This window comes from Mustela nigripes, chromosome 13 (genome assembly GCF_022355385.1).
Source record: "Mustela nigripes isolate SB6536 chromosome 13, MUSNIG.SB6536, whole genome shotgun sequence".
NCBI classification, from domain to species: domain Eukaryota; kingdom Metazoa; phylum Chordata; class Mammalia; order Carnivora; family Mustelidae; genus Mustela; species Mustela nigripes.
In genome coordinates, this window is record NC_081569.1 from 101654016 (window position 1) to 101667064 (window position 13049).

Consider the following 13049-nt stretch of genomic DNA (forward strand, 5'->3'; position numbering starts at 1 on the left):
TTAATCACTTATATCAGGACCCATGGATATTTATTTCAAAGATTTATTTATTTATTTTAGAGAGAGAGAGCATAGTGAGAGGGGCAGAGGAAGAGAGAGTGAGTCTTAAGCTGGCTCCATACCCAGCACAGAGCCCTACATGGGGCTTGATCTCACGACCCTGAGACCATGACCTGAATTGAAACTAAGAATCAAACGCTTAACTGACTGTGCCACCCTGGTACCCCATGGATGTTATTTTATACTCTAACACTACTTTATTTTTATGCTCAAATGTTTCTAACTTTGGCCATTGGTAGCTTTTTCAGTTTGTTCTTCTGTCACTTTAATATATCTTCATGATCGAAGAACTTTTTTTTGGTTGTTTTTAATTTGTTTTTGTTTAGTTTAGTAATTCCTTACTTTCTGACTCTGCAGGATGCTCTGAGCATACCTTGGATTTTCACTGCCCCACTACTAGGTCCAGTCATTGCTCTAATGAGCCTTGGTTCCTCTTATTGGAGAATGGTACTAGAAACCAAGTTCTGGATATGAGATGGGCTTCTTGCTACTGGATAGTCTCTCAGGTGACAGAAGGAAGAAATATACCGGTTTCTATTCTAAGGTATGCATATTTGTATCTATAAATATTTCTATACATAACCACCTGTATCTATATTAAATTAATCATGAAGTCATGCTGATGTCTCCAATTGTAATCCACTACCACATAAATCATTCTAGTTTTCTCCCTTTGCTTATCTGTAATCTCCCATTCTAAGAACAGAAAACTTGGAAAACCAACTCTGTTGGTTGCCTTTTCATTTTATTCATAGCATCATTAGTAGATAAAATGTTTTCAGTTTGATGGGTCTAATTTATCAATGTTTTTTTTTTTATCTTAGTGCTTTGTTTATTTAAGAAATACTTGTCTACCACAAGGTCATGAAGTTATTCTCCTGTTTTCTTCTAGAAATTTAGTTAGAGCTCTTATATTTAGGTCTGTGATCCATCTCAAATTAATTTGTGTGTGGTATCTCTAATCTTTTTTCACTAATCTCAAAGGTCCAGCACTACATATAAATGAAATCTGTAAGTATGGCCATTCGGGCGATTTTTCTTAGTTAACTAAAACTGTAGTACTTTAGTGTATTAAGAAATATAAAACAAGGGCACTTGGGTGGCTCAATGGGTTAAAGCCTCTGCCTTCAGCTCAGGTCATGATCCCAGGGTGCTGGGATCGAGCTGCACACCAGGCTCTCTGCTTAGCAGGGAGTCTGCTTCCCCCTCTCTCTCTGCCTGCCTCTGCCTACTTGTGATCTATGTCAAATAAATAAATAAAATCTTAAAAAAAATATATATATATATATAAAACAAAGCATGGTATATGGGAAGGACACAACATTGCATGTTCAATCCATTTAGCAACAAGGATGAGATTGGCAACTTTGGTGAGAATAATCTCAATTGAGATTAAAGGTGGCAGAAACCATAGTGGAATGAACTAAAGCTTCACTAGGAATTACTGAAACACAGGCAGAGAGTGTAAGTAAGAATTAATGTTTTATTGATGGAAAGGACTTTGAGGACTAATGACTTGTGTTAGATCCCACAGCTATTTAAGTGGCAGATCCACGACTCAAACCAAGGTATTTTTATCTTCCTAGCTGAAAATACGGCTTGTTTCAATGTTAATTTGAGGATGAAAAAGCACACGGGCTTTGGAGTCAAATAGATGCAAAAATTGCACCTTTAGGGGTACCTTGGTGGTGCAGTCAGTTAAGCCTCTGACTCCTGGTTTCATATCAGGTTGTGATCTCAGGGTCTTGAGATTAAGCCCTGCACCAGAGGCTCAGCGTGGAGGCTGCCTAAGATTCTCTCTCCTTCTACCTCTGCCTCTCCTCCCACCCCACCCCTACAGGCACACTCTCTTTCCTTCTCAGGTAAATAAATATATATATTTTTAAAATTGCAGCTTCACATTGGGAAAGTTCCCCAATTCTCCATGTCCTTATCTACCTCTTAGGAATGTTGGGAAGATTAAATAAAATAGTTGTAGTTCTGTTTCCTACCAAGATGCTGACCAAGTAAAATTGCTGCCTCCTTCTTCCAAGATCAACCTCAAAGGAGCTACAGAGGGGGAAAAATGCCAAGTTACCTAGTAAACACCCAAATACCAAGGAAAGAGGAAATTCTGGGGCAATGTGGCTGTTCTGAACTGGTGTTTATGGGAAGATGGATATGGCTTGGGACAGGAGGCAGTGGAGAGTAAAATAGGAAATGGTAAAAATTTGGCTTTCACGTCTCTACTACCATTCTCTTAGGACAACAGAGCCTGTTCCTATATAGCAGCAGCTGAGAGCTCCAGGAGATTTAGAGAGGAATATAAAAATAGGTGTTTGGGGGTGCCTGAGTGGCTCAGTCGATTAAGTGTCTGCCTTCAGCTCAGGTCATGCATGATCTCAGGGTCTGGGATCAAGTCCCACATTGGGCTCCCTGCTCAGCGGGGAGTCTGCTTCCCCCTGCTTGTGCGCTCTCTCTCTCAAATAAATTAAAAAAAAAAGATTTTTGAAAATGAACAAACACATTAGTAATGTTTGTTGTTGTTTAAAAACTGCTAAGACCAGAGGAAAGATAACATACATTCACAATGACCTAGAAAGAAAGTTTCTAGATAATATCAAGATAAAGAAGGTAAGAGTAAAGAGAAAGCAAGGGATAATAGGGTGTACTCAAATTCTCATCTGATAAGGGGCTTTTACATATAATACTTTTTTAAAAGTAAGAAATAGAAAATGTGGGAGAAACTGAAATTACAGATTAAGATGATAGAAAATTTTATAAATATATCAACAAGTACAGGAAGTGTAAGTGGAATAAATCTCTAATCAGAAGATATATTGAATTTTAAAAATCCAAGTATGTGTTATTTATAAGACATATGCCCAAAGCACAGACATGAAGTGAAAAATAAATGGATGGTATAAATTATGGCAGGCAAATACTAGCCAAAAAGAAAGCTGATACATTGTTAGGGATGAAGAGAGTCACAGTGTCATGATGAAAGTTTCTATTCATTAAGGTAGAGTAATTTGAAACATGTATACATCTGATAAAATAGACTCAGAATGGATGAAGCAAAAATGTATAGAACTACAGAAAAAAACCCGTAAGTCCACTTGATTGTCTGTGATTCATCGCACCTCTGTCATTACTGATAGGCCAAACATACAGAATATTAGCAAGGATATACCAAGGGTCCGATCAAAACAATTCACAAACTTGACCAGAAGAACAAGGACCAATAAGAGAATCCATCTTTCTCAAGCACACATGGAACAGCTACAAATGATCACATAGCAGACCATGAAGAAATGTCAACAAACTTCAATGAATAGATTCCAATGAAGTTAGATATTAAGACCATAATGATAAATTAAGAAATTCCTGTTAAATAAACAAACAAAAAATCTTCAGTAAATGAATAAACTTAAAAAAATTCCTGTTAAAGATCTCTTGCTTTGAAAAGAACTTATGAGGGGGGTGCCTGGATGGCTCAGTGGGTTAAAGCCTCTGCCTTTAGCTCAGGTCATGATCCCAAGGTCCTGGGATTGAGCCCGACATCGGGCTCTCTGCTCAGCGGGAAGCCTGCTTCCCCCCTCTCTCTGCCTGCCTCTCTGCCTACTTGTGATCTCTGTCAAATAAACAAATAAAATCTTAAAAATAAAAATAAAAAAATAAAAAGAACTTATGAGGGAGATTTTGAAATGCCTAAAACCAAACAGTAATTTTAAAAATGCAATCAAAACTTGTAGGAGAAAGGAAAATTGATGCTTTGAGGGAAATTTTGAGCCTTAAATGTTTAAATTAGAAAAGAAGAAAAAATATCAATATTAATAAGCTATGTGTTCCTCTCAAGAAATCAGAAATAAAACAATAAAGCCAAAGAAAATAGAAAGAAATGGGGCACCTGGCTAGCTCAGTCAGAAGAGCATGCAACTCTTGATCTCGGTGATGAGTTTGAGGCTCACATTGGGTGCGGAGATTAATTAAAAAATGAAGTTTAGGGTGGCAGCTCCTCGCCGGCGACTCGGGTGGGCGGTTGCTGGCCTGCATCCTCTCGCCATGGATAACCCGGAAAATGTCTTTCAAATGTTTGAAGCCCATATGCAGAGCTACAAGGGCGATGACCCACTTGGTGAATGGGAAAGTTACATGCAGTGGGTAGAAGAGAACTTTCCTGAAAATAAGGAATACTTGACAACTTTATTAGAACATTTAATGAAAGAGTTTTTGGATAAGAAGAAATACCACAATGACCCAAGATTCATAAATTGCTGTTTAAAATTTGCTCAGTACAACAGTGATCTTCATCAGTTCTTTGAGTTTCTTTACAACCACGGGATTGGAACCTTGTCATCTCCTCTCTACGTAGCCTGGGCAGGGCATCTGGAAGGCCAGGGAGAGCTGCAGCATGCCAGCGCTGTTCTTCGGAGAGGACTTCAAAACCAGGCCGAACCAAGAGAGCTGCTGCAACAACACTACAGGTTATTCCAGGCACGCCTCACTGAAACGCATTTGCCAACTCAAGCTAGGACTTCAGAACCTCTCCATAATGCTCAGATTTTAAACCAAATGATGACTTCAAAATCAAATCCAGGAAATAACTCAGCTTGCATGTCTAAGAATCAGGGTTCAGAAGTTTCTGGGGTAGTATCTACAGTTGGTGATAAAGAGTCAAAAAAGGAACAAAGGGTGATCGTGATTTCTAAATCAGAATATTCTGCACAAGCATCTTCAGCAGCTAGAGCTGACATTCAGCAGGTTGTCATGTATTGCAAGGAGAAGCTTATTCGCGGAGAATCAGAGTTTTCCTTTGAAGAGCTGAGAGCCCAGAAATACAATCAACGGAGAAAGCATGAACAGTGGGTGAATGAAGATAGACGTTATATGAAAAGAAAAGAAGCAAATGCTTTTGAAGAACAACTATTAAAACAGAAGATGGATGAACTGCATAAGAAGTTGCATCAGGTGGTGGAGACATTCCAGGAGAACTTGCCTGTTTTCCAGGAAAGGTCTGAGTTTAATCCAGCATGTATGGGACCAAGTGTAAGCTCCCAGGAGGACCTGAGAGCCCCGTCTCTTCCAGCTATCAATCATCAGACCTCAAAGAACATGGGAGAGAAACCCAGAGAGACAACTCCTGTTGTTCCTCCTATGGCAAATGCTATCACTGCCACTTTGGTGTCCCCGGCCATCAGTCAGAGTGTATCTCCTCCTGGTCCTTTGTCAGCCCAGTCAGACACAGACTCCATGTTTGCAGTGACCAGAAAAGATGACAGATGTGTGACTAAAAGTACTCATGAATTCAAGCCACAGAGTGAAGCCGAGATAAAAGAAGGATCTGAAACACATAAGGTTGTTAACACAGGCTTTTTTCACACAACTCCAAACACATCGTTGGGAATGGTTCAGGCGACCCCATCCAGGGTGCAGCCGTCACCCACCGTGCACACAAAGGAAGCATTAGGTTTCATCATGAATATGTTTCAGGCTCCTACACTTCCTGATATTTCTGATGACAAAGATGAATGGCCATCTCTAGACCAAAATGAAGATGCTTTTCAGGCCCAGTTTCAAAAAAATGCAAGGTCTTCTGGGGCTTGGGGAGTCAATAAGATCATCTCTTCTTTGACATCTACTTTTCCTGTGTTCGAAGATGGAAACAAAGAAAATTATGGATTACCACAGCCTAAAAATAAACCTACAGGAGCCAGGACATTTGAAGAACGCTCTGTAAGCAGATTTCCTTCAAAACCCAATGAAGTACCTCACGCTGAAGAGTTTTTGGATGACTCAACCGTCTGGGGTGTCTGCTGCAATAGAACCCTGGCGCCCAGTCCGAAGAGCCCAGGACACTTCACGGCTGCCGCACAGCTTGCATCCACACCTTTCCACAAACCACCCGTGGACACAGGGCCTTCTCTGGAGGATAAAGAAAATGTGGTTGCAAAAGAGTACGTCCATGTGACTCTGGATTCTTGTGAAGAAAACATGGGAGAACCCTCAAAAGACAGAAAGTTCAGCTCAATTCAAGAGAAAACCCCAGAACCAGCATTCCCTGCAGACATATCTTCAGCATCCTTGCTCCGTGGGAGCCAGCCTGCAGCAGGTGGTGTGCTGGCCAGTGAGGTGGCACAGAGCCTCGAGGCTTGTAAACTCACAGACACTAACCTCACCGTCACAGAAGATCCACCCGGCGCTGGTGCCGGGCACCAAGCAGAATGGACGCAGACTAGTTCATTTGAGAATGTCAACGCTTCAAACTTGACTGTTGAGAATCCATGGGATGATACATTGATTCTCAAACTTTTATCTGGGCTTTCTAAGCCAGTGAGATCCTATCCAAATACTTATGAATGGCAGTGTAAACTTCCAGCCATCAAGCCCAAGACTGAGTTTCAACTGGGTTCCTTGCTGGTCTATGTTGATCACCTTCTTGGAGAAGGGGCCTTTGCCCAGGTCTATGAAGTTACCCATGGAGAGGTGAATGATATCAAAAATAAACAGAAATTCGTTTTAAAGGTCCAAAAGCCCGCCAACCCCTGGGAGTTCTACATCGGGACCCAGCTGATGGAGAGACTGAAGCCAAGCATGCGACACATGTTCATCAAATTCTATTCCGCCCACTTCTTCCAGAACGGCAGTGTATTAGTAGGGGATCTCTACAGCTATGGCACGTTGCTAAATGCTATTAACCTCTATAAAAACACCCCAGAAAAAGTGATGCCACAAGCTCTGGTCCTGTCCTTCGCGATCAGAATGCTCTGCATGATTCAGCAAGTGCACGACTGTGAGATAATTCACGGAGACATTAAGCCCGACAATTTCATACTGGGAAACAGATTTTTGGAACAGGATGGTGATGACGATGATGTATCTGCTGGCTTGGCGCTGATTGACCTGGGTCAGAGTATAGACATGAAACTTTTTCCTAAAGGAACTACATTTACAGCAAAGTATGAGACCTCTGGTTTTCAGTGTATCAAGATGCTCAGCAACAAGCCATGGAACTACCAGATTGACTACTTCGGAGTTGCTGCAACAGTGTACTGCATGCTTTTCGGCACTTACATGAAAGTGAGAAATGAAGGAGGTGTCTGGAAGCCGGAAGGTCTTTTTAGGAGGCTGCCTCATCTGGACATGTGGAGTGAGTTCTTTCACATCATGTTGAATATTCCCGATTGTCATCATCTTCCGTCTTTGGATTTGTTAAGACAAAAACTGAAGAAAATATTTCAACAACACTATACAAACAAGATTAAGACCCTACGTAACAGGCTGATCATACTGCTCTTAGAATATAAGCGTTCTCGAAAATAAAATACGGACATTCCTTAAAAATCACTTCGTAAATGCTGGCCTGCTCACTCTGATCCTTGAGGTTTTCCATATTTCTTGTTTATGTAAATGTTTCTTAAAAATAAAGTCCACAAAAAATAAAAAATTTAAAAAATGAAGTTTAAAAAAAAGAATATAGAAAGAAATAGTTAAAGAAAAATAAGAAAACAATGAAATAGAAAGCAAAGATACATTAAGAAAATCAACACTGTTAAAAAAAAATCAACACAGTTAAAACTTGATTCTTTATAAAAATTATAATAGAGGGGCGCCTGGGTGGCTCAGGTCATGATCCCAGGGTCCTGGGATTCAGCCCCACATTAGGCTATCTGCTCAGCAGGGAGCCTGCTTCCCCCTCTCTCTCTCTGCCTAGCTCTCTGCCTACTTGTGATCTCTGCCTGTCAAATAAATAAATAAAATCTTTAAAAAAAATTAAAATAAATAAAATGTTAGTAAGATGGATCCAAAAAAGAGACACAAATAATATCATGAATGAAAATATACAAGGGGGATTATATCAGTTATCTACTGCTGTGCAACAAACTATCCTAATGTTTGTAGCATCAAACAATATCCATTTTACTTGCTCTTGATTCAGTGGTTTGTGAATTTGGGCAGATATCAGTGGGACAACTCACCTCTGCTTCATGTCTGCAGTCTCATCTGTATTTCTCTCTTTTTTTTTTTTCCAGCTGTATTTCTTAAATGTTTTCCTTTGCACAGATCTAAGTGTAGAGAAGTGTTGGTGGTATCTTCAGTGGCCTGAGACAGCAGCCCAGCATGGTCCATCTCATTCTAAAGTTAGTCAAACTTATGTTTTTCCTTAAAAATCATATTGATGTATTTTTCTCCATAAAATGTGAATTCTATATGGAATTTATTTTAATATTAAAGTTTTATGTTATTCTCAAAATTTTTAGCAAATGTAGATACCCCGGGAGAAAGCCCTGTAATTTCCTGTGATGAGGTATAGGAAATGTTTATCTTTAGCCAAATCACACCTGAACCTTCATGGTTCTGAAGCTGTCTTCCCATATACAAACCATGGGAGTGATCATGTCTACTTACATACACACTTGATAGAGTTGTGTTTAAGGTGAAATGGAAATAATACATGTGAAAATGTTCTGAAAACTGTAAAGCTCTGTATAGATAAAATCTGCTGTTGTTGTTAAAGTATTTTTTGATTGGCAAGAGAAAGAGAAAGCAAGAAAGGAAAGGATGTTTAGAAATAACATAGTCTGTATACACTATTTTCCCAAAATTACTAATTATGTTCTGATATAGGATCTTTGGGAGATATATGGTTTTTTTTTTTTAGAGATTTATTTATTTATTTTGAGAGAGAACAGGGATGGGGATGGACAAAGGGAGAGGGAGAGAATCTCTAGCAGTCTCTCCACTGAGCAGGAAGCCCATCAGGAGGCTCAATCTCATCACCCTGAGACCATGACCGGTTCTCAGATGGTGCCACTTTAGAGAACTACCCTGTGACCTCACCACCACGCCCTGGTGATTAAGGTCAGGACTGGGCAGAGAATAGGGCAGAGGAGGCTGAGTGGATCATTTGTCTACTGGATTTCCCTCCTGTCTGTAAGTTTCCCTGGATGAAAGTTTCTAAACAGTACGGAGCGGCTTGCATCATTTTTCTGTCTCAAAGTACTTTCTCAGTTTGGCAGATACACCACCTTTAATAGGGAAGACGGCCGGGATGAACTCAATGACCTACAATTAACCAAACTGTAGTATTAATTTGAATTTATTTATTTACCTTTAAAAACATCTGTTATAGAAGCCACCAAATGTTGATAAATGGTTACCTAACTTTTAAATCTTTTTGTAGAATTTAGTTCAACAGTCATTGAGCTGTAAGAACTATTTAAGCACTGGGGACATCATAAATGAGTAAGATACAGTTCTTGCCCTCAAATCGTTCTTCCAACGGTGATCTTATAAATAAATACCTCGTATCAAATCCAGAGGAGCTAGGGAGATCCCAGTCGGCACTAATCACCTTTTTTAGCTAAGCAATCACTTAATCAGCTAACCAGAACTGCTTAATGAAGGCCTGCTATTAATGACTAAACTAAAATTAGTGAGGTTTTAGTTACTTTATTATTTAGTTATTATTTTAATGTATACTAGTAACCTCTGAACATTGTGCTATTTTCAGTCTTTTAAATCATAGTAGTTCTTTTATGTTATATTATTATTATTTATTTAGGTAGTCTTCACACTCAGCTCAGAGCCCAACGTGGGGCCCAAACTCACGACCCTGAGATCATGACCTGAGCTGAGATCAAAAGTCAGATGCTCAACTGACTGAACCACCCAAGGGCCCCTAGAAGTTCTTTAATATTTTATAGTAAACATTTTTCTTTAATGAATACTATCTCAATTAGATACTGGTGAACTGTCCTCCATAAAAATCTCAAAAGCATTTTTCCAAGAAGAGGATTCTGCTGCTACCGTGAGCAATAGTTTTATCAATGACGCCTTAAAAAAAAAAAAAAGATGGGAAAGTACTGTTAAAATAACAAAAAGTTTTTTTTTTTTAAAGCAGAATCCAAAACTATATAGTTTTAATCCAGTTTTGGAAAGTAAAATATCTATAATTATAGTGGCAGTTTTACCCATTTAGTCCTCACAAGAACCTTAGGAGGTAGCTAGGGTTAGGAAACTGAGCTACAGACAGGTAAGTGATGCGCCTTAAGGTTGCCTGCCCTGGGTCACTCAGAGAAAGTGGACAAAGGGAAAAGGAAATGTCAGAATTCCAATAATTCTTAGATCTAGAGGGTATAATAAGAGGTAGTTCTCATTTCCTATTTTTGGTTACACAATTTCCTAATTTTTCTACAATGAACCTAAATTGTTTGGTAATCATAAAATTGTTTAAAAATAAAATATTCAAGTTTTATGGTCAATAAAATTGCTCAGTAAAGTAGCAAATAGGGTGCTGTAAGCCAAGTCATCGCAATCATTTCAATGAGCATGCAAAGAGCATTTTTGTTTTTAAGAGAGTGAGCAAACATGAGAGTGGGGGCACATGGTGGGGGGAGGGCCAGTGGGAAGAAAGAGAGAGAGAGAGAGAGGAGAGAAGAGAAGATCTTAAGCAGGCTCCAAGCTCAGTGCAGAGCCTGTTTCAGGCTCCATCTCATGACCCTGAGATCATGACTTGAGCATAAACCAAGAGTCGGTCACTAAACTGTCGGAGCCAAGTGCCCTGCAAAGAACATTTGTATTGACTCTGATGACATTTTCTTATGGTTTAAGTGGGGACATGAAATGATGTCAGAATGTTCCCTACAGTGACTGTAAAAATCCTTAGGTTTGCATTTTGAGTCTATTGCCTGGTGCACACATACTATATACAATGTAACTTTATACAAAACTTCTTCAGGATAAATCTAATACATATTAATTGAATTCTGACCTAAAGAAACAGAGAGTTGCAGACTCAGCAGGACTGCTCCTATCTGGTTTTTGACTCCAAGTCCCCTTGAAAGCCATACTGCTGAGCCATGTTAAAGGGATAGCACTTCTTCATGCCTTGATTACTTGACAGATTTGAATCTACACCTCTGACCTCAATGTTTATGCTCTTTCTAGAATACCAGGCTGCCTCTCAAAATGATCTTACCAGTGTTTCTCTTTGGTTTCTTGTATTCTGAAAACAAAAGATGTTCATGCAACATTGAAGCAAATATCAGAGTATACCTCAGAAAACCTGCTGATTAAAATTATTTACCAATGTTTCATAACTAGCCAAGTACAGAACTGGAACATGAATGTGGGTATACTTTTCCCCCATTAAGTCATCATGAGTTACACAAATGTCTGATCTCTGAGGCCCTATCTGCACAGATGGAAGTAGATAGGAGGGCTGCCCACAGTCTGGCAAAACCCTTCAATGCTGACTCAAGGCACTTTTAATCATTTCTGTCCCAAAGAACCTAAAGTGTATCTTACTTGTAATGGCATCTAATTTCAGGAAGAGCTTTGAAAAACTTCATAATTCCTTTATGCTCTTAGGGACGCACTTGGAAGAAGTAAGAGATAATGCTCCTAGTTAACAACGATGAGGGAATCCCTGCAAAGGGGAGGGAACAGGGCTGATCAGGAGCCCTGAGATTAAATTTAAGGTGACCTAGCCTGCCCTGCAGCAGAAAAGAAAAACTGGAATCTAAGAAAATTGAGTTCCTTTAGTGTGGCAGAGCATTTGTGAATACAAAAAAGAAGGGATTAGTGTGGGGTCTCCTGATTGGATGGGGGCCACCAAATGTAGGGCAAACCTAGGTCTGGAGCTACTCCATTCCAACACGGTGGAGTGGAGGCCAGCAGCATAGAAGGAGAAAGAATTCACCCAAAGCAGAACAAAAGGAGATGGAAGTTTACTGAAAATACCTTAAGGAAGCAGCAGGCAGGATAGCAAAGTTGACACTGTCAAGAGGGGGGGGGGGGGGGGTATGGGAACCTTTGGAATTTTTCTTTTTTGGTACCTGTGTCTGGTGTAAGTAGACCATTGGTCAGCTAGGACTGCCCCCCAATGGGCCTGTTTGGATTCAGCCCAGTGGTCATGGGGGCAGGTGGCGGCAGAGGGGGGACACTGTGGGGGTGTGGGGCTGGGGGTGTGGGGCTGACTTCTACTTTATTCAGGACTCCATTGTTCAAATTCGTTGCCTAAAAGAGGCCTCTACAAATAGGAGAAAAAAAGAACTAAGGATAATGGTGAACCTGTAAAATCTGCTTTTGTTAGTTATTGTCAAGGGCTTGGTGATGAGAAAATGTATTCTCTAAAAGCATACATACACCTGAGCTGTCCAAAGTGGTTGCCACCAACCACCTGTGGCTACTGAGCACCTGAAATGTACCTACGGTGACTAAGGACAAAATTTTTTAATTTTACTTAATCTCCAGTAGTTTAAATTTTATTCAGTTGTTGGGAAGGTTTTAGGTATATTTGTAACAACCTGGGTAGGTGGATATACTTTGCAACTCTAGATTTTATGATCTCTAAATACAGATCAAGCTTTCCCATGAAAATCTAAGTCCAAATTGAGATCCACTGTACTGGATTTGGGAGCCATGTTACCAAAAAAATAAAATATATAATATAATATTTCTTTATATTCTGTGTTTAAATATTTTAGACAAATTGTGGATATATTGAGTTAAAACCCATTACTAAAATGAATTTCACTTTTTTTTTCTTTTAATGTGGCTATTAGAAAACTTTAAATCACCTGTGTGGCTTGCATTACCTCTCTGTTGGGAAATGCTATCATCGTTATGAGAAACATTGCCATTTGAAATATCAGTGACAATGGAATGTCTCATTCCTACTCAGAAGATCTGAGCCCTGTGGGTTACTTTAATACAGGGAAACAGAATCCATTTCTAACCAAGAGCTTCAGATAAGAGGTTCTTCAACTGCAGTTTCCAAGGAAACAGGTAATCAGAGTAGAATATTCCTAGGAGAACTTCTAAAATGTTTCCAATGTAAGGCCAAGGCCATGTAAACAATGTTTCTCCTCTGGCTATACAGACTCTGTCCTTTGGAATGATTACTGACTTTTCTTTTCTTTTCTTCTTCTCCCCCCCCACCTTTATCAGTGATATCTGTTGTTCTGCTCTGTTCCTGTTGCCTCCAGAACAAAAACTGCAGAGAA

At 39.6% G+C, this 13049-nt stretch overlaps 1 protein-coding gene across 1 annotated transcript; it reads left to right on the top strand.

Annotated features, from left to right (window-relative positions):
* The first annotated feature begins 4055 nt into the window (after window positions 1-4055).
* LOC131998836 (mitotic checkpoint serine/threonine-protein kinase BUB1-like) lies at window positions 4056-7533 on the top strand. Its single transcript, XM_059371284.1, has one exon. It carries the CDS (start codon window positions 4105-4107, stop codon window positions 7360-7362), a length of 3258 nt encoding a protein of 1085 aa, XP_059227267.1. The 5' UTR covers window positions 4056-4104; the 3' UTR covers window positions 7363-7533.
* The last annotated feature ends 5516 nt before the right edge of the window (window positions 7534-13049 follow it).

Excerpts from the sequence above, each read along its gene's own strand:
- LOC131998836 (XM_059371284.1), top strand. The coding sequence starts at position 4,105 with ATGGATAACCCGGAAAATGTCTTTCAAATGTTTGAAGCCCATATGCAG.